Source organism: Amblyomma maculatum, chromosome 3 (assembly GCF_055883805.1).
Source record: "Amblyomma maculatum isolate TAMU_Amacu chromosome 3, ASM5588380v1, whole genome shotgun sequence".
NCBI lineage: Eukaryota > Metazoa > Arthropoda > Arachnida > Ixodida > Ixodidae > Amblyomma > Amblyomma maculatum.
This window is the reverse complement of record NC_139346.1, coordinates 135,368,954-135,391,418: the sequence shown is the minus strand read 5'-3', so window position 1 is coordinate 135,391,418 and position 22,465 is coordinate 135,368,954. Positions and strand designations below refer to the sequence as shown.

The window sequence follows — 22,465 nt, the reverse complement described above, 5'->3', positions numbered from 1 at the left end:
AACAGCTGAATGTGTGGTGACAGCTGTCAGATCGTTCCTGACCAATTCAAATTTCACCTCTTCGCACCGCGGGAGCGACATGGCAGTTGTTGATCGCAGCGTTATAGCATGTCTGATTTCCGGTATTGCGTTTGGAGCTGACCTGCGCGGCATTCGTTGCAAAAACAAGTCCAGTGATGCCGCGACAGGCATCCGTGAGGAAATATGGTCACTCTATAGTAAGAGTGAGAATGGCTAACATCCGGCAAAAGCAGCTCAAGTGAAGGAAACGGGAAAGCAACATGAGGAAAAAGGTTTATACAGTGAAATCTGTGACCAGATTCCAAAAACGGAGACATTAGGCCTCAGAAGATTATGATAATGCACCTACCATGAATCTAATAAGGAATGCAATATGTAGACTCTGCAGGCCTCATCCTCTCTTCACAAATTCCCCGTGTGGGGCAAAAACCATGTCACCCTACTTTTTCTATTTAGGAACCAAATTCACACTCATTTCGCCCTTATTTATTAAAAGTGTGAGCACACGTAACAAAGCCACCTTCTCTATTGAAAGCTAGTGCACTCAAATAATATCTTACCTTCAAGCAATTGCCGCAAGTCGAAAAGCGCAAAATACATCGCTACTAGCCGCACCTGAATACTCTGCGCTTCTGCCGTATTACTAAAACATGATTGTTTCCACAATTCACTTCCACCAAATGTGACGGAAACGCAGGAGCTAAATATTACTGGTGGTGGCGCAAAACGGAGCTTCTATAATTTGTCTTCGACCGGAGAGCAGCCATTAATATTTGTCTGAAACGCAGGACATTCGCAAGAGTTGGAGGTTGGAGCGGGACTTGCTTGTTTAGTGATTATGTGTTACACATCCTTACCAATTAAGAGTTTGCTTTAGTTTGTGGGGTTTAACGTTCCAAAGCCACTCAGGCTATGAGAGACGCCGTAGAGGAGGACACCGAAACTTTCGACCACCTGGGGTTTTTTAGCGTGCACTGACATCGCACAGCACATGGGCGTCTTGCCTTTCGCCACCAACGAAAAGCAGCCGCCGAGGCCGGGATTTGATCCCGCAACCATGGACAACCAATTAAGAGTGTTAGAACAGTTAATGCCAAGGCATATATTTAACTGAACCTATTTTATGAGCCACATACATCCTTAGGTGTTTATTTTGTAGTACATAGAAAGAAATTGATTACGCTTTGTTAATTAGGAACTGCAGTAACCATTTCTCGCTTAACACTTGGACTTGGCTGAAGCTAATTCGAAGCACTAGAAAGTCGAGAGCTGCTATAAATAAGATGCCGGATTACGCAGACGCGGATTACGCACAGACTACAAGGCGCCTTGATACGGCTTGGTTAAAGTGACGCGTTATATATGTGGGACGGTCGCCTGCGCTATCGCGACATACCTGTAAATGTTTACCTTAAGTGTGCCATTTAGAGCATTAGCTCCAGTGCGCACATTCAGCTAGTTATCGTGTTTACCTCAGCGTTGAGGCAGTGCGCTTACTCCGTGATATCATGCATAGCACGTGAGCATAAACTTATAAAAAGGTGAAAATAAAAAAGATGAAGTCAAGAAAATTGCGCGACTGATCAATACGCATACGTCTGACAGACAAAGGACTGGTGTTTCATGGCGTTTCCTGAGCCCATGGTCGATGTCCTTGTTCGGCGGCTTCGAAGGGCTTTGCATTTTGTGTTTTTTGCATAATATTTGGCAATGTTCTTACCTCCTTTGTGCTGTCAAGCATCCATGCTGCAATATTAGAGACTTATGTAATAAACGTCGTCGTTCGCCTTTTGGAGGCGATATGAACCGCGGGGTGCGAGTGCTGACACAGGCTCCGCTACGGCAAAATACTGGGCCTTTGCAAACGTCGTCATCATATAGTAGCAAGCATTTCGACGTGATTGATATAGTTCCTACCACACGGAGTAGTAGCATGAGAACAGGCAGACTGAGCGCATCTCGCTGACATTAAAGGCCAGTCTTTTAAAAGAATTGACTTTATTCGTTTTTTATTCCCATGATTCATTTGCGTGTTCGTCGATATCAAAATAGAAGCCTCTGACTTTAAAATACCAAGGACTGGAAGGAATTCCTCCAGGTTAATAACCTCAGCACGGGTCACAAGTACCTCAACTCACCCAATCTAGAATAGCAATTTATAGTGGTCAAGACATTTGTTCCTCTAGACGACTCATGCACGTGCTAAGTACGTAACGTCTTCCAAGCCAAGAAATCCTCGTTTCCTTTCGTTTCGAGGGTTTAACGTCCCAAAGTAACTCAGACAATGAAAGACGCCTTAATGAAGGGCTCCTGAACTTTCGGCCAGCTGGTGGTCTTTAACATGCACTGGCATCACACAGCACGAGAGCGCCTTGCTTTTCGCCTCCATCAAAAAGCGGCCGTTGCTGCCGGATTTCCATCCCGCATCCTTAGGCAAAGAAGTCGAGCACCCTCACCACTGCACCACCACGGCGTGACGAGTAAACAAATGCGTTTCGGAAGAAAACTGTAACAAATACTCGCTCATCTTACGATTCGCAATCGGTTAAGCAAGACGGCCGCGCTCTGACTGTACGCGCAGTCCTCTTTACTGTCTGCCTAGGCTGGATACAGAATTTCAGATCCAACTTTTCGGAAGCACCTTTCTCCTGCATATTTTGGCTCTAGTGGGTTTCCTTGAGTGATGCTGCGAACTGTTTGGAGGTTTACGAGGATGCACATAAGATGCCTGGATCGAAGCCATAGCCCTTTGCACTTCGAGAATAACTCCGTAATAAAAATTGAACAGTTTATTGTCAATTAAAATGAATGACTATGAGAACGCTAATCGGTCACGAGAGTAAAGTTTCTCGGATGAGGCTCGGACTCCAGGATACCCACGAAGCGAGTTTCGGGTGTCCACATAACTCGCGACCAAAAACAAAAGGGGGGGGGGGGGGGAGGGGAGGTAGCTCCGGCCTATATACACACAGATTTGCAGGTTAACACCACGGTTCAAAGCTGACTTTCATTCCTCAAATCGAAAGAAACGCAAGAGTGCGGAAACGAAGAGGGCATGCGAGAGAGAGGGAGAGCGAGATCAACTGAGGTGTTCGTTGATGTCGGTACCGGTGAACGATCAGCTAGCACTGCACTAATGGGCAATGCTTGCGAAGCATCTCGTGTGTCCGACGAGCGAACGCGGCGCGGTGTTTGGAGGACTTGAATCTCTTTTTAGCATCACACATACTGGTGCAGCCGTCGAGCTGCAAAAACAGCCCACGAATTACAAAACGAAAGTCAGCTGCGGATTCGTGAGTCACGATTGCGATACTCTAAGCCGTGGCTTGACTGAACGAAATCAGCTGCGGTCATTATTGCAAGGTCCCATTTGTTGCGGCAGGCCGATATGTCTGCGGTCGTTTCTTCGCCCACGTTAGACCATGGCACATGTGAAAATGCAAGTCGCAACGAACGCGGCAAGATGGCTGAGCAAGCTGCAGCCATCGCCAACTTACCAGCATAACGGCCCTTGGCCTAACACTGGAGCTGGGCCTTCGAGTCACGGCCGCAGGTGATTTTGGTTAACTCAATCCATACTTGAGATCAGCACAAGCGTGGTGCTCGAATGGGCTTGTCACGTGATTGTTTCTGCATTTCGCGGGCTTTCTTTAGAGCTCGAAAAAAGGATACATGTGCGACTTTATCGCAAATAAATCAAAAGGGGGTTCTTAATTTAGCAGAACTAAGGAAAAATGAATCAGTCTATCCAACAAGACGTGGCGAAGAATGGACACTGCAAACACCTCGATTAAATCTTGGTAGGGAATGCCTTCAGTACACTCTTCCATCTCTTCTAAATTGGTATATCCACATTAACCTCGATTTGTTTTCTTTTCCACGTTGTGAACTACATAATTTGTTTCTGAATAACATGGTTTAAGTTTCATTATGTATACATATTGCTGTTTTTCGTGTATTTTCTGGTGTTTCTTGATGAGCTCGCTTTAAAAACTGTATAAACTCTTGTGTTGCCTCCCTGCCAATAATTAGGATTGTAGACTCGTCAAGTTCTCCAGGGGCAGCTTTTTTCTGCGATTCCTCCATCTGTAGTTTTAGATGGGAAAATAAACTTCCACTTTACTTTCACTTCACTAATGTGCTCTCCAGCTTTACAACTTATATTTATTGTCTAAAGTGAATATTTCACTAATAACAAAAACTTGCCAAATAAACAATTCATTATTTCCGAATCAAAATTTGTTTCTAGTGCGCATGACGGTTGCCAGCTGTATGCAAAGTGTTTCCCTGGCCTACATCAAACATTTAATGTTTTTAACTCTTGGCACACGTTAGCTGGAACCTTGTGTATGCATATAAGGCAAACGTACAGAAGTTAAAAACTGAATTTATCGAATAGGCGAGAACCAGAGCGTTGAAATATACGTTCAAAACTAGATTCAAAAGGAATATCCACACAATAACTGAAGAAGCAGTGCCCTACTTTTTGATGATAAATACAAGAATGCCTTATAACACTAAGCTAAAACAATTCTAGCCAAGATGATACATAGGCAGCGTGTGGTAAATCCGCAAGAACCGTTATCGTTACTGGGCATTCCCGAGCTGTAAGAGTCTGAGTTGAACATCAGGAGCACCTTCAGAACACCAGAGCACACAAACACAACAGCTTCAGCTTCAGAGTCGTCGTCGTTCGACCCAGCGTCCAAAACGTCATCGTCGTCTTTCGACGTCTAGGCCACACACCGTAACAATATTACACTCGAATGTGATGGCACCCGTCCAGGTTAAGATGCGCAGTCCCTCTCTCTTGTACCCTAGCGTTTCGAGAACGTAATCAGATGAATAAATCTTCGCCGGAAGCTTGCGTAAAACGATTGTAATATTCGTGACTGAATAGGACACGTTACATAAAGGTATAAGTGTAAAAATAAAAATTTAATGAAGACAATATAATTGAAGCGTTTGCGGACAGATTTACAACACCACTGAGAAAATCAATATATGGGAAATAAGATGAAAATGGAGGCAACTTTCGCCGCATTGTTTTCGAAAGCCCTCGCCGTTTCAGCCAATCAGAACGAGTCGTCATTACAATAGTTCCTGAGCTATGTAGATATCGACAGCTGCTTGATAATTGTACGGTTATACGCAATGGCGGGAAATGCAATGACATTTATATGTGGCAAGAAATATCCAGCCTAATGAAAAAATGACAAGTATAAGAACTAGAAAAGGATTCTGCTGCAACATGAAGGCGATAACCAAAATAAATTTGAAATCATTTCCACCCTGGAACTGCATAAGTAATATTTCTACTCTGATAGCTGCATCGGTAACTACACATAACACATTATATCAAGACATCTGTGGAGTAACGATATCAGATGCAGAGAACACATTATGATACTTGGGTACAATACTTGTTCACCATTGCGCAAATCGCTCTTTTGTAACACTTTCCTTGGAACATCGAGGTTATGTCTCTGCCACATATGTTGCGCCTTTATTGGAACAAAACAGTTCTCCGAGTAAATCTTAACTACCTGCACTTTTATATCAACGTAGTCCTATACACGGAAACAATGCTGCCTAAGCGTACGCGTTGCGTCTTGTTTTTCTACCAGTAAGAGTACAATTCGACACTTGAAAAATAAAACTCTACTGCTTTAGCCTTTTACGATGGCGTGTCAAGAAAGCCGGTTTAAAGCAACGAAAAAAAAAATGTCATTCGCATGCAGTTTACACAAAGAAGAATTCACGTCCTGCTCCTACATCAGCGCTGATAGGTACTAATCGCCGATCGAAACAAGCCTTCCTTTGAGCACCTGAATAAGAGGAACTCTAACCGCTTGTAGTCTGTCTGAAGTAAATGCGCGTCGGCTGAGCAAATAAAATGGTCATAGAGCCTTTGTCAGAAATTGCAGGCGGCCGCGTTCACTTCTCGGGAAAACAGTGGCTCGTATTTCATCGCCAGCGTAAAGAGTAACGAGTAACAGGATTTCTCCTAGTAACCTTTTCTGGGCTTAGCTTAACCAGTATGTATAGTTCATAATGTAAATATTTGGATAAAAATTCAAAACAATGTTTTTACTATGTGTATTACCCATAGGGCTGAAATTGCCATTAACTACAATATTAAAGTCATGGAAATGAAAGCGAGAAAGGAATTTTACATTTTTACCTCCGGTTTGCATCATCCATTCCGTGTGCACGCTTTTCTAAACCTGAACCCCCAAGAACTTTCAGTTTATCCAGGCTCATTCGCAGCCATTTCTGAACTGCTGCCTCATTCAGCCTCTCATGATTTCTTACTATTTACACTATATTCTGAAGTACTATCTGCGTGCCTGTTGTGAATGTGAACAGTTATGCGCTTTTTCCGGCAAGATGCACTTTAGCGCACAATTATTTATCTTGGCGCCGCTGCAGTACTTATACCTAGGCAAGGGAAACTATCCTAAAAGGAAATAATTACATTGGGCTGAAAAAAAAGCACTTTTACCAAATTGACGGACGGTATATAACCTGCTGTTAAGGCTGTTCAGACGCTATTTTCGCGACTGGTACGGCATAACGCTATCGGTGGGGGAGGGGGGAGTTATATATCCACTATAGGTATTGCATCAAATTTTCATTGCTAGTGATAAGACGCGCCGCTGCTATATTGAGCTGAGAGCTCCCACACAAATTACTCGCCACTTAAAAATCTGCTTTCCTTAAAGGTACGGTGGACGCGGACGGTCTGAGGAAATGATTTCTAAAAAATATGCCTGAATGTGTGTACTCGTGATGAGGACGTTTGTTCATATATTTAATTTGCATTCAACTCCTTCTTAACTATAAAAGATGCTGTCATGTGAAGCTTTCTTACAATGGCAAGCATATAATTGTCCGTGGGGTGCGTTGAGGGGCAAGTGGGGTGAGTTGAGGGGAAAAACAAAAGAAGCATCATTTTCGATTGCCCATATCTTCAGTACTAATAAAAGTAGCTTTTTTTTTGCGTTGCTGTGGCGATTGGTGAAACCGCTAGTGCTCGTAAGCATTTTCTAATTTTCGTAAATAAATTTTTATTGGCGCTTTAAGCAAATATCTGCAGTATACGCCCATTATAACGATGGGAAATAACTCCACCTCCAAGCCTCCTTCAATCCCTTGTAAAAACCGTAACAACTCTTCTTACATATTTGCCTCTCACAATTCAGAACTGGCAAGCGATTTGCACGACTAACTACAGCGCTGCTTATTCTTGCGAAGTGTCATCAGCAATCTTTCGACACATTTCAACATAGCACAACGCGAGTGAGAACATGCTCACTGGTTCTCAATAATTGTAATGCAGCGCACGTCAAAGGTTCGTATCACTAAAGCACTGCACAGGGTTATTCGGGGTGCATATCTCCGGGGCAAGGACAGTGGCGCCTTGGCGTCTGCTCCACATCCTGGAAACGCGCCCACACGCAGCCGTTGAACTCGGGTAACCCTCTCGGATCCGCCGCGTGTCGCTTTGATGGCTCAGTCACGGCCTCGTACTGTCTCAGCTTTCTCGAAATCCTGGACACGACCTGGTTTCAAAATAGTACAGAACCGAAGGTAGGGTAACCGTCTGTCTCGCGTCGACTGAGCGCAAGCACATATGACAAGAAGAAGGGGAACTGTCTGGCAAGTAGCAACTACGAGAATAAACTTTATAACATCCCTCAAGAAATTAGAGACCAGGAGATTTTCGTCAAGAATAAAGTGAAGTAGCAAGTTCCAACGCTTCTAGGATGGCAGCCCTTTCGCCTTGAATAGACTTGAAAAGCTGGTGACGCATAACATGCCTCACAGAAAACAGTCGCAAAACCATTGAGCTCGTTATACGCCTGGCAATGTGTGTACAAAGTGCTGCCTAAGCTGAGGAAGAATTGCTGCAAACAATTGCGCCATTAAAGCCCCGCAACCATAGCCATTTCACTAGAAATGGTGTCTATTTTCCTACTACCCAGTCGAAAAACACTACAGGATCGTGTCAAAAATATCACAAAATATTCTGTAGTTCTGTCATAAACGACAGTTTTCTGTACTTTTATAGTACTTTTCCGTAGTTATGTAGTTTTTCTGTAGTATATTTCTGCTGTCTTTAGTTCTGTAGCACTTTTCTGCTATAACTACAAACATTTCTGATGTTACTACAGAACTTTCTGTTGTCACAACAAGTTTCTCGTCAAAAACCGCACAGAAATTCTGTCGTAACAACAAAACATTTTCTGTAGTTTTTTCCGACTGGGTATCATTTTAAAGAATGATAACAAGGCATCGGCAGAGTAGAGGATAATTCATCTGTACCACAGGTTTAACGTGCCAAAGCTGACCAGCCAATAGCGATGCCCTGGAGCAGGGATCGTGAAATTTTGGCTACCTAGGCATCTTAGCGTGCACTGACAGAACAATATGCATGGACGCCTCACGTTTGCCTCCCTCGACACGTGGTTGCCTCGGCCAGTATCAATCCCGCATCTTCTAAGACATTACTAATGCGCCCTAACCAATAAGGGAATGCAGAGAGACGGGAAAGTGTTGACGAAAACGTATTGACGAAACTTCTTGATTTTCCTAACTTTCTTTAAAAGGCCATGAAAAAATATACATAAATGAGCATTAAACCAGGCAACTATGAAAGACATCAATTAACCAAAACTGCACGCGAGAGCAAAAAAAAAAATAACGTTTCTGTTTTATAATTGGCATTTGGACATCTGGTCTAAGACACTGAACAACACTTCAGTGCAACGAATAAACCCTCCGCTCTGCCTGGCCGCGCACATATGACGTCACTTCACTACATCTTATCTCACTTCAGAACAGATGAAATGCTTTTGCATTCTTATGTGCGCGCAGGTTAGCACGCTGTCCTGTCTCAAACAGCACAAAATAATTTTCGGCAACACTGTTTTACATATTTCTCACGGTTCGCTTCCTGACTCAGCCTCTACTCGCCACAAACATTTAAAACCCGTAGCAGCGAATCCGCGCATTACTCTTTGGCGCTCTTTGGATTTTCTGTCAGCTATTTCTGCTGCCAGAGTTAACTACACATATGTCGTAAGATACCTCATGGTACGTGAGGCGGAATATAAATACGAATGCTCCACTCCGCTATCACCCTTCACCTGCATTTTAGAAATGCTACGAACTGTTCCTGTGTTTCAATCGTGCACACAGAACACGCTGCTACGTACCATATTATCAGGAGTTCAGCAGAAACATTTTTTTTAATAAGCATTGTTTCAAATGTTGCAATGATATACAACAGTTCACCACCAAAGGTACACATCGGCGCAAAGTCATCGTTCATTTGGGGGTTCGCTCAGGCCTAAACTGTTTCTTGATGTCAATGAAAGCTTTTTGCCTCTCCGTTTATGACAATGGCTGTGCCAAGTATCTCAAATTTACCAAAACAAAGTAACTTATCACAGACAATTGTGCAGAACTACAATATTTTCAGTTCAGTTCAGTCGTTCAGTCGTGTCCGACTCTTCGCGACCCTATGGACCATGTCACAATTTTTTACCAGGCCGAACTTAAATTTCACAACTTTTTTTTTTTTTTTTTTACTCTAATAGGAGGCTCATTTTTGAAATAGAACAAAATGCCATTAGAAATGGTTTCATTTGTCGTTTTGAGTGTTCGCCCAGGGTGTTCTGTCAGGTATTCAATATCTATAGGCAGCTTCTTTTTCTTACCTGCTGCCGTCGAGTCGACAAGTCAGTGAGCTCGCACGGGTCTTGCGCCAGGTCGAACAGGTAGTAACCATCACGCAATCCCTCAGGTACTAAAGCAGTCGAATTCTTGGGATTGCAGTACACCGCACCTCGCTGCCGCCATCCTGAAGACATCGGCTTCAGGCCGCCCGAGTCGCTGTAGAACCGCTGGAGCGTCTTCCATGTAAGCGAGGTAGTCATCAGATCATCCAGGTACTTCTCAGTTGCTACCTCACCGCACAGCCGCGAATTTCCTGGGGTGGGGATGTTCCGACTGAAGTCGCGGTCACCGAACAAGCCGGAAGCACTCGTCGCTGATGGATTGGATATTGAAACCAATTTATAGTCGCCTTCTCGGTAAGCTGACTGACCGTAAATAGTGTTCACATTAACCAGGAACTCTTTCCGTGGCCACGATGTCTCTTTTTCTCCTCTGACTTTTCTGAGCCAAGGCCACAGGTCCAAGCCATCCAACGGGCCCAAGTCAGCCGCATGGCCACCTGCTCGCAAAAATGACCAAGAAAAAGATCGTGCGCGGTCGATTTTTATAGCTGCCAGATGCACGTACTAGCGAGGTTATTGTGTGCAGCGGAAGCTTTAATTTACTGTCGTGCCCCTTCGAGCATAATATATTCATGACAAAAGTTACATTCCGCGCAGGTCTGGGATTAACGCGACTAAAGCACTTGTATAGTGGCACCCTGGTTAATACATAGGTACTCAACAGCGATATCAGTGCCTCAGCTTTTAGCACAAATAAAGAAAATAAAGGCGAAAAAAAAACTGGATCGCAAAGGCTGGTTGGCAAGTGCCTTCTCGCGTAACGAATGGCATCGGTTACTTACAGTTGGAAACGTAGCATCCAGCTCCAGCATCAGAAAAAAAATTCTATCAGTGACCGACAGCAGTGTAGGGATTCTAGAAAAGGGCCAATACGGGCTGATTGGTACATGCTTAAGAATCGAGTAAAACAGCGCTAGGGGAGACGAAACACGTGAACGCACATGTGTCTGTCGTTCACGTGTTTCGTCTCCCCTAGCGCTGTTTTACTCGATTCTTAAGTGTAGGGATGCTGTGGCAGCACCCGGACGTACCTATCTTGAGCGTTTCCCGGCCGCTAGATTCATCCCTAGATTAAATACGCTGAGTACGGCCTTCCAGGGGCGTAGCCAGGGGATTGTTTCGATGTCAGCCCACCCCTTCTTCGAAATTTTCTAAGCGGTGCCTCTCCTCTCTCTTTCCCCTCCTTGTGGCCTTTTTCGCATTTTTTTTGTTTCGACCGGCGGCGTTGCGTGTCGCGGTCTGCAATACTGCAGTTGCGGAATCCCTCCCACCGGCAGGACTCCAGCCCTGATTGAGTGATTGGTCTCGACGCTGTGCGCATGCGCTAAGCTTATGGGCAGCTAGCTCCATCTGGCGGCCTCAAGGCGAGCTGCCACACGTCATTACCAATGAAGCACGTGCGCACTGCCAGTGGGAGGTATCCCACAACTCCAGTAACGCAGACCGCAGCACGCAACACACTCTGCTAAAGATGGGTACTTTTCACTCCCGTCTCCAGCTGCAACGCGCTACGGACTCGATTCTCCCAACTCTATCGTCACGCTCCACTTTGATCCGCATTATCGCAGGTGAACAATGAATAACCGACGCTTTATTAATGGTGTAAAGACCCAAACCACTTGAGATTAGCGTCACAAATACTGACTTCTTTTAATTGCCTCGCGTTGATTAGAGTTCGAACATCTTTGTATGTTCCACACAAAACGCTTAAGGACAGCTTATTTTGGCAGACGGCCACGAAAAAGCCGCCTTTTTTAAGTGACTATCGAAACCTTTTAGCCTTGTCGCTTCGAATTGTCAGTAATGCACCTTGACAACTGCAGCGAAAGGCTAGCCGATCGAACATGTCTACGAAACCCCTGAAGAATGTCTGAAATCTGGGACTACCTGTATCTTACCACACTTAGTTTCGTGTCTCGTGACTGTCGAGTTAGAATACTGCCGATGAAATAACCCTTTTTGCAGATTTCGACATTGATCATTCCTAAAATTCCTGCTAGGCGCACATAGCTATCCTTCAGCAGCAGTGCAGTCCCTCGTAGAAAATACGCCCTCCATAAGGCCTTTCTCATATTTCTCCAATTAACCCGGTTCGGTGATAGCTTCTTCCACTTGACTCCTGCGAACGTCTTAGCCTCATGCGCTCACCTAACTTTCTGCCACCCCCTGCTACGCTTTCCTTCCCTTGGAATCCAGTTTGTTACCCTAAGCGACCATCGGTTATCCTCTCTTCGCACTACATGTCCTGCCCATGCTGATTTCTTTTTCTTGATTTCCACTAGAATGTTAGTAACTTGAGTTATTTCTCTGGCCCACTCGGCGCGCTTCCTATCTCTTAATGTTACCTCTTCCATTTTTCGTTCCATAGCCCTCTTGGTTGTCCTCAACTTAAGCAGAGCCCACTGGGTCAGCCTCCACGTTTCAGCCCCATAGGTGAGTACAGGTAAGGTGCAACTGCTGTATACTTTCCTCTTGAGCGATACCGGTAAGCTGCTGGTCATAATCTGCGAGTGCTTGCCAAATGCGCTCCATCCCAATCTTATTCCTCTTGTTATTTCCTTTTCAGGGTCCGGATCTAGGGTCACTACCTGTCATACAAAGTTACTACAAAGAACATAAAAGATATTAGTTTAAAAGTTTGAAAGACAAAGTGTAGATAGAATAAAAAATGCCAGTTAATGAGACCCCAGTTAAAATCAAGGCGGAATAGTGAGATTTGTCTGCTGGACTCAGCGTGATGTGTTATCCTTATCTAGCATTCCTACCATCTACATGGCAAAGTAGGGGCTCGTCGAAGAGCGACGCTGCACCGCCAATCCTACACTTGAATGCGTAGAACGCACGCCACGGAACGCCACGCGACAGGAGCTACGGTACTGTCCAATCCCACACGTGCAGGAGCAATCCAACGAACGCGCACCAAGGAAATAAAATTTTCACTGTGGGGCATGAGCACTGGCATTGCTAGCAAGAACTATACAAGCGGAGCGCGATATACCGCGTGCAGCCGCAATGGCCGCAATGGTCAGGCTTTCGCGTTTCCCCAGCGCAGATTGTTGTTGTTGTTGTTGTTGTGGCTGTAGAAAGAAGAAAAAGAAAATGCACTGGCCTGCTATTGGTTCTGCTGCTGAGCCACCTTCACTGCCTCGTGCGGACAGGATAATTCATGAATAATAGGAGCGCCCACACCGAACTGCAGAGTAACATATGCTGTAACCGAGAATTCACACACTTAGAGAGAAAAGCATCATATTTCGTGGTAGTTTGCGTAGATATAGCTAGTTTAATGGTCCGGAGCTCTAGCCGATCGTCCCTTGACTTTCGAGGAAGGCCTGGCCCAAATCTAGCCCGCCCTCATTTTTCTTGAAAACTATTATTGCTATAAATTCGATGAGACACTTGCTAACTTTGGCTACAGCGGTTTCAAGTCATTTTAAGATATTTGCGAAGGTTCTTTCTTCTCGTCTGCAGCTAGTGACATTAGTCACTTTGCCGCGCAACGTTTCTATGTGCCCACGTGCTGCCTCCCGCGATCTCTCGATAACTCAATTACTCTCTTCATTTCTCCTAGCACAAAGTTTCCTTCATGACAGTCAAGAACTGTTAATGGAGTGTTTCTTGAAGGAATATGTGTGAAAAATAAAATAGTTGTCCGTAATAGTATATACATGTCTTGCTCGAAATTTTTCCCTCAATCTATCCAAAGAGGTGAAACAGCTGACGAGCTGCGCTCATATTTTGCATTAGGAAGTAACGTAATTGTCGGGAATGTTTTTTTTTATTTGTTTCTGGTTGGTTGGTTGGTAGGTTGGTTGGTCGGTCGGTCGGTCGGTCGGTCGGTCGGTCGGTCGGTCGGTCGGTCGGTCGGTCGCGGTCGGTCGGTCGGTCGGTCGGTCGGTCGGTCGGTCGGTCGGTCGGTCGGTCGGTCGGTCGGTCGGTCGGTCGGTCGGTCGGTCGGTCGGTCGGTCGGTCGGTCGGTCGGTCGGTCGGTCGGTCGGTCGGTCGGTCGGTCGGTCGGTCGGTCGGTCGGTCGGTCGGTCGGTCGGTCGGTCGGTCGGTCGGTCGGTCGGTCGGTCGGTCGGTCGGTCGGTCGGTCGGTCGGTCGGTCGGTCGGTCGGTCGGTCGGTCGGTCGGTCGGTCGGTCGGTCGGTCGGTCGGTCGGTCGGTCGGTCGGTCGGTCGGTCGGTCGGTCGGTCGGTCGGTCGGTCGGTCGGTCGGTCGGTCGGTCGGTCGGTCGGTCGGTCGGTCGGTCGGTCGGTCGGTCGGTCGGTCGGTCGGTCGGTCGGTCGGTCGGTCGGTCGGTCGGTCGGTCGGTCGGTCGGTCGGTCGGTCGGTCGGTCGGTCGGTCGGTCGGTCGGTCGGTCGGTCGGTCGGTCGGTCGGTCGGTCGGTCGGTCGGTCGGTCGGTCGGTCGGTCGGTCGGTCGGTTGGTTGGTTGGTTGGTTGGTTGGTTGGTTGGTTCATAGGAAGGGAAAGGCGCAGTATCTGTCACACTTGCTCTGTGGACCAGACTTCGAACCAATACAGTGGAAAAAATTATCTGTGCGTTCAAACGCGGTAAATAATGAATAACATTATGAAGAGTGCGCACAGCAACAGGTCTCGAAATACAAGCCTCGAACACTTTTTTTTTTCAAAGCGCGCGTGTGGAAGGCATTAGAAATAACAAAAAGTGGAACATGCAATCGCTGTTGTAAGGCGAGAGGGGGCTGAAGGAATTCCAGCCGCAATTCGGTGTGATATCAAGGTGGAGTGGAGACAGTAATGATGCGATGCTTCCACAACGTCTGCTGATATGCCTAGCAACTACGGTGCTTTTGTTCTACTGTTCAGGGAAGAAAAGGGTTACTCTTTGTCGCAGAAAGTCCATTGATGCCTGTGTACAGAAAGGCAATGAGTGTTCCTGGCTCCGGTAGAGAACCATGTCGTTAGGAACTATTCACTGTTAATGCCTAGCTCATCGATTTCGGATGGCAGTGCCATAGCAGCGAAGCAATCTTTCCAGGCAGTAGTCGATGGAAGGCGCGTGTTTTGTTATTATCGAAAAGATGTCATAATCTACACGAAATGCATGCACTGCAGAAGCAGTAGTATCCTTTGCAATCGTCACTCTCACTGAATCGAGTACTTAGTCATGCGCAGCAACAATCTCTTTCGTTGGCCATGTTAGTGGTGTCGCTTAAGACGTCCGTCGACAAAGAGAGCAAGTGTGCCTCGTTCAAGTGAATGGCCATAAGGAGACACCGCTGCCTCCCCTTTTATTTGCTCTACATCAGCGTAAACACCAAGGCCCGAGAACCACCCGTTAAAATCTGCCTTTTTTGCCAGGGGTCGTACGAGAAAGACATGCGTGAAACGTTGCAATTGTAGAACCGCGTAAGTCAACAACACGCTCCTTTCTCCGGCGGCGTCGACATCATCAGCGCTGCAGACTCGAAATCTAAATCGTGGGAAGTCAGGCGTTCACGCTTCTTTAAGTTTTAGTCGTGATCAAAGCTTTCAAAATTGTATAAATTTTAAATGACGCCCTACTTTAATCTTTGCCCATTTTTCAAAGCACACAGTAGTTTAATCATTCTCGTGTCATTCTATTGCTTGTATTGCGATGGAGTCGAGGACTAAGCGTGCCGTAGTTTACTATTCGCCATTTTTAATTTACGTTGTTTATTTCCTCAATGCGTAAAGAAAGGCAAGAAATAAAAGGGAGGTTGTTAAGAAAGTGCGAAATAGTCGATCTGATGTCTTGGAAGGAGAGGTAATGGTGTCCTGCTCCCACTTGCCGTTCGACATTAAAAACTCAGCGAAAGAAGACCTACAACACGCCACGCGGGCATGTAAAAAGAGCTCTGAAACGCTGTGTTGGGCAAATGACGCTAATGGACTGAGGGTACTCGGTTTTTCGATTTTCCACGGTGGCCAAGTAACTGGAAGTGAATAGAGAATAAATATTAAACGACACTATAGGTTCAAGCTAACATCAAGTACGCTGCGTACGCAGTAAACACGACGTTCGGGATTGGCCGCTTTTACACTGTTGCCAGAAAAATGTTCTTTGTCCCCGATTATAACTGTCACGGCATGTAAAACAGAAAGCACATGAACAACTCTCTCGTGCCTTACCTGCTGCCGAGTACAGGGTAGGTAGCCAATCGACAGCATGCACCATTTTTTGGACAGGGGAGCCTCGGAGACTCCGCAGTAGAGGGCTCCATATCAGGGCTGGCACGCGGACGCCTCCTTCCCAGATTGTTCCCTTGGCGCCTCGTAGTGGCCAGTTGGATCCCGTATTTGAGTAGGGGCCCCAGGGACCGCCTCCGTTGTCACTGGCGACCACCACCACACTATTGGCAAGCATGTTCCGCCTTTGCAGTGCGCTGATTATCCTCCCGACTGACTCGTCCAGAGCGTCTATTGCACCTGGGAAGCGAGGAAGACATTGAAGCTGTCAAATTCTGCCAGCCCTATTACTCACGGGCAAGGTGATCCGCGAAATTAACGCAACTTTAAAGACAATTATTTTCAATTATTTCTGCTAGTTTGATCTATTCGCTAGTTCTTGATGGGATGCTAACGGTCGGCTTGAAGAAAAAGCACAATTACCGCTCAGAAAATTAAGTTTAAGATTTTGCCGTTGCTTCCTTCGCACTTGCAACGTCAAACGCGACAAGGATATTTTGTCACCGTTTTCCAGTAAGCGGTTGCGAAGCACTGCCCACGCGACATCCTCTGTGAAGCTTCAGTGTCTGCGCGTGTAGGTTAGTTCCGAAATCTGCTGGTGATGACGACATTCATCTGTGTTTCTGTCGCCTCGTAGTTTACCACTGCTCTCGCCTTTCTAATGAGCTTTCATTGTCTACAGCTTCTCTTTAGCAAGTAAGAAAACGCTCAAGGCGCAGATCCCGAGCGAAAATCATGTGCTCTATATAAAAGAGTGCCCCCAAATTAACAAAAATCAACTACACCCATAATAAATTCCTCTTGAAATAAAAGCATAAGAGTGATTCGCGAGGTGAGCGGTACATCGCTGACGTTCCCCATCACATCTTCCGTACGAAATTCTGACTCCAAAAAACGAAGCAACGAGCTGTTATTGGCTCTGTGTGCACCTGTAGTCCGTATTTTATTGAAAGTTTACAATGTTTTAGCCTCCTAGCTACGAGCGTTTCTGTTGATTGTTACAAAATCGCTATTTAGACTAACATAGAGCACACGTGTTGCTGCACGAGTAGTGGAAATCTAGAGTGACAGGACTGGTATCAGTCTTCCATCATATTTGCCGCAGGATGTAATCTTATTTGGCAATCGAAATTGCATACAAAAACGTTTTTCGATGAATACGTTCATAATTCTGAGTATGTCCCTTCTGCTAGGGCAGCAATGCGCCGGCGAACAAGCAGCGCTGAGACTGGTACTGAGGCAGACTAATTACAAATTCCAGTACGGTCACGTTTAGAAGGAATAAGCGCCTTACTTTTACGTGGGCAGTAATTTGTGTGAGTTGAGGCTGAATTCAGCTTTTAAGCGGAAGAGAGAATTTCGCACAGCTCACCCGCTAGTAGCGTCCTGTTACGGTCGCCGATGTCGGCAAATTTCACCAGGTTTCTTCGGGGAGCGTCAGCTGTTAAATTCTCCCCCTGTCCGTGAGCAGCAGTGGGCGCCCAGTACAGAAACAATGGCTGCGACGTGAAAAGGAAGATAGGAACGTGAGTCCACTCAGAGACCTCGTGAGCCGATTACCGTGGAGCGAAGAGCCGGAATGTACTGTCAGAATCGCAGCGCTATGTTAAACCGTTTCTAAAAAGGATAGTTGTTTTTGAGAAATAATTCTGGAGATTTCTTTTCTAAAAAAGGTGATAACTGTGAGAGAATTTAGTCATTGTCCCGTTTTCGCGTGTTAGCAGAGTGACATAATCCCACGTGTGTTTTCGTTCTAGTCCCGCCGCTCAACTCCGATAATAATTTATGTTGTCAGTAATTTCAAGTACTTCTCTTCTTTTTATTAAATCTGCGAGGTCCGTAAGAAGCCATATACAGTGATTTTAGGTTCATAAGTGCTGTCACAAAATTAAGGACGCTGAAATAACGAGAGAACTCTCCTCTGGGCCTGGCTACACAAAACAAATTAGATAAGACATATACTTATATTTGCGAAGACCAGTCAAAATATAGCGCAGAGGTTCGCAAATGTATTCACCTGAAGGAACCCCAGGGGCATTTATATATGTTTCAGGGACTGCCGCCCTCCCCCTTTGCTGTCATAATCTGGCGACGTTGCTTCTGTATGGGCATATCCTTACTTTTTTTATTATTTTTTTTTCTTATCTTTTCTTCTCAGTTTGATCATCAGCTTTCTATCAAATGCTCGCTTCCCACTAATGTTCGACCCTTTACATACTGGTGAGAAAGTTTGAGAGGGGTGTCCAGTGTTTCCCCCCCTTCTCTGTCATAATCTAGCGACGTTGCTTGTGTATGGACATATCCTTGGTTTTCCATTTCCTTTTTCTAATCATTTTGTTATTTTTCTTTACTTTGGCAATCAGCCTTTTATTATATGCTCGCTTCTCGCTAATGTTCAGCTCTTTAAATCCTAGCGAAGGGGTTGGAGAATGGTGCCCAGTGTTAGTTCGTGGAACCCTTCAAGGCAGCCCACGGAGTACAGTCGGAGAATCCCTGATATAGTGGCTTGTTCCCTGCAGCTGCAGTAGTGTTTTCTTTTGTTTTAATGCGTTCTTTTTTTTTTCTTTGCATTGCAAGCATTCTCGTTCTATACAGTGCAATAGAGCACGGCGAACTCGGCACTGACATGATAAAACAATTATAATCGCTCAGTGCAGAGCCAATGCCTATAAACTCTTGTTCTTTCCAAGAACGATACCTGATTGGAACAAGTTACGTTGCAATATAGCAATCTCCCCATCTCCAGAATCTTTTTATCTGCAGTCAGTTCCAGCCAGTACATTTAATAAATCTTGTCTGATGCTTCTAGCGAATGCTCTTGATGTTTTTCTTTTACCTTTCCGGTGCTTAGGTGGGAATGTAATGCAATTATCTCTAGCTGATAAGCTGATATGTTCAGCAGGAATGTTACTGTGCGCCAATTTTTTAGTTTTTTATGTTTAAGTTCTGTTGTTGCGATCCGTTGTACACGTTGTACACACTCCTGCCTTAGCTGCCAAAAGGCAGCTGGCAGCATTGAATAAATATAAAAATTATCATCAACATGCGAAGTCACCACCCAAACCTGAAATGCTGCACGACGGATGCGGCTGACCGAAATAAAACCTGGCGCCTAGACATATATTCTAAGAGAATACACCTATATAGAACACCATTTCAAATTTATTAACAGTGTTAAGACCCCGAAGGCTAGATGTTTATCTTTGCTCACAGTGGATCTTTCTGGTGCAAGAGCCATCTCGTATTGTAAACCAGTCCTAAATCGCACCTTCTCTGTGTCGTGACCACGAATAATATCAACAGCTCTGTCGGTGAAGAGTTTGGTTCGGTACTCTTGGCCAGTGTCTGCAGCCAGCGATTCGTTCTCCCACATGTCCAGTCCGCAAATGTCACTCTGCAGCACAAAAAAATATACGGCATGACGCGCAGCGCCTTTAAGCAACATACGAATTAGAGATGAAGGTAGCGTCTGCAATACATAAACGGAAACAACATATGGGCAGACAAAATGAAATATAGGCCGACTGCAATGCACAATGGTAAAGGATACCTCATGAAGACTTAATTATTTTAAAAATAGCTTTCTAGTTCAATGAACGTGCTCTCGCCCACCTAGTGAGAGGGTTGTTTATATTATTTTTACGGACGAGGAAGAAGCAGCCAGTGGCACGGGTAGGAGCGCTTGCGCTATAGGCCCGCCGCGATTCATTAAATGTCTTCTGCCATCGTCATCGGTAATGTTCTGTGGCCTTTCTTCATCGGCTTTCCACCCCAGAACATTCGGATGTAGGAGCCGGGTATATCATCATCACCCCTCATCCTGCTGGCGCGGAGCTCCGGCGCCCTGCGTCTTTTTGCGCCGTCGGCAGAAGATTAGGAGGCATCACATGGCTGTTCAACAACCTGTCAGACCCAGCAAGACCTTGCCCTTCCTCCGCACTGTCCCTCGCCCCAATCAGAAGATACGACGAAGTAGAGATTGACCCGAGACGCCACCCATACGACCAGAAGACACGAGAGAACTGAACGACCATGTGACCCGACTGACCCGACTGAGCAGACCGACCCGATGTTTCGACCAAAGACCCCACCGATTGAAGGCGCCGCCGTATATGAAAAAATCACCCCTGCCCATGCCATGCGATGCGTGCTTTGGCCTCGGCCATCAGGTCTTGGCGACCTGTGGTCTGAAAGCCTCCTGAGCCATGTTTCAACGAGAATCATCGTGCCGGCAAGCCGTTCCCTTCTTCCTTCTTCCTCTTCTTCTACAACCATCCAAACATGCCCATCGTCATGCCATAGACTCATGAACATCAGCGAACGCCTCGCCGACTATCGGGACGATCGCTCGGTGGCCTCGGGTAATGTTACGGACGAGGAAGAAGCGGCCAATGGCGCGAGTAGTTGCGCTCGCGCTAGACCCGCCGCGATTCATTAAACGTCATCTATCCTCGCCATCGGTCAATATCTGTAACCTTTCTTCATTGGCTTTCCGCCCCGTAACAATATTAAACATTTCTGTCCGAATGCTAAATTCTCGTCGACAAGAAATGTACTTTATCTGCTGATTAAAAATAATTTCTTTTATCCGAGTAGAATCAGAACACGCATTTCCTCAGACAGTGGTAAAAACGTTTAGGATTCTTTTTTTCCTTATAGCCTCCATGTTTGAAACTTCCGCACTTTTGAGTCTTAACTTGTGCTAATGCGTCAACGCAAGCATCCGTCGCAAGTAATCATCGCGTTTTGTTTTCTTAAATTTCAGATGCACAAGCCTTCTTTATCTTATCATTTATCTTATCACCACTCTAACACTTCTTTATCATGACCGCCATGACGGGGGTTCGGTCTCGGCGGAGGATCTTAAGCATAGCATAGCATCTTAAACAACAAATGTGTTGTTTTACAGCGCAAAGACAACGGAATGCTTAACGAGTAAGCGGTAATTTAAAAAGACCTATTAGGCTGCAATTTTTTTGTTATCCACGAATAATAATGAGCTTTTGGCAGCACTGCACGCCATCCTAATTCTTCTCTTTCCTTCATATATTTCCTTACGCATCTAGTTCATCATCATCATCTTCATCGTCATCAGCCAGAATATACCCACTGCAGGGCGAAGGCCTCTCCCATACTCCTCCAATTAACCCAGTCCTCTGTTAGGTGCACCCACTTGACCTCTGCAAACTTCTCAACCTCGTCTGCTCACCCAAATTTCTGGCGCCCCCTGTTACGCTTTCCTACATTTGGAATCTAATGTTTTCTCACAAGCGACCATCGGTTATCCTCTCTTCGCACTACCTGTCCTGTCCATGTCCATTTTTTCTTCTTGATGTCCCCTAGAATGTCATTACCTTGAGTTATTTCTCTGACCCACTGTGCACGTTTCCTATCTCTTAATGTTACACCTACTATTTTCGTTTCCTAGCCCTCTGCGTTGTCCTCAACTTAAGTAAAACCCTTTCCATTAGCCTCTACGTTTCAACCCCCTACGTGACCACTGGTAAGATGCAACTGTTGAATAATTTCCTATTGAGCGGTACCGGTAAGCTGCTAGTCATAATCTGCAAATATTTGTCAAATACGCCCCATCCCAATCTTATGCTCTAGTTATAATTCACTCAATCTCAATTTTTAGGTGAAAGGTGGCGGAGAGTTTCTTCTCGTTGCCCACAACACTAAGTCTGCTTACTTGAAGAGGACAAGCTGTCGGGCTAGTTGGTTTTCCATAGTGTTTGCATCGCGTAGCCGCACAAGGACGAAGACGGAAGAACACGTAAGACGCACAGGCGCTGAACTGCAACTTTATTTTGGTAATCAGCCCACCATGTCTTATATATACCACAGAGAAACGCCCACAAGAGGAACAAAATCTAGACACGTGGTGAAAAACCGGTGCAAGAAAATCAACCACGAGTATAAAAATATCGATAAATCTAAATGCCTAACACACGACTAACATGAGAAAGCGACATAACATGATAAAAGAGGCCGTGGCGAAAGTGCGTGAAAAATCAACAAAAATTCCCAGTCCAATTAAAGCAACAATGGCTGAAAAAAGTGGATGCACAGAAAACGTTTTTTATAGAAGAACTCGTTTAAAAACTGCAGATAAACATATGAGATGGACAAAAAAATAAGTGAAACATGAAAAAAAAAGAGAGAGATGAAAATGTTCGAACAAAATTGAAAGCCAACAATTAACACTGCAAAACAAAAACCCAACAATAAATTGAACAATGTGACTTACATGGGTATGTAGAATGAAAGAAAATGAATTAACAAGCAATGAAAGTGAAAGGTTATAATCTAAAAGAGCGAGAAAACCAGACTAAAATTCAAAATGTATAAAACGAAGGCATGTAAAAAGTGCAAATAAAATCAAAGATAAAATCAAGCACAATCAGAGAGAAAATCAATTTCTTTGTTCGAAAGGAAAACTGAGAATGTGCTGACGCATTC

The 22,465-nt window shown here is 45.3% G+C and overlaps 1 protein-coding gene across 1 annotated transcript in view; it reads right to left on the bottom strand.

The window, feature by feature from the left end:
• Window positions 1-6,793: 6,793 nt before the first annotated feature.
• The window catches only part of LOC146196141 (arylsulfatase B-like), a 55,681-nt gene continuing 40,009 nt past the window's right edge, over window positions 6,794-22,465 (bottom strand). Inside the window, exons 6-10 of the mRNA XM_084596331.1 lie at window positions 19,272-19,397; window positions 17,376-17,502; window positions 15,947-16,243; window positions 9,747-10,264; window positions 6,794-7,586 (exon numbers count right to left, since the gene is read on the bottom strand). Of these exons, the coding sequence (XP_084452457.1) occupies window positions 7,404-7,586; window positions 9,747-10,264; window positions 15,947-16,243; window positions 17,376-17,502; window positions 19,272-19,397 (1,251 nt within the window). The 3' untranslated portion in view covers window positions 6,794-7,403. The remainder of the gene's footprint in view (window positions 7,587-9,746; window positions 10,265-15,946; window positions 16,244-17,375; window positions 17,503-19,271; window positions 19,398-22,465) is intronic.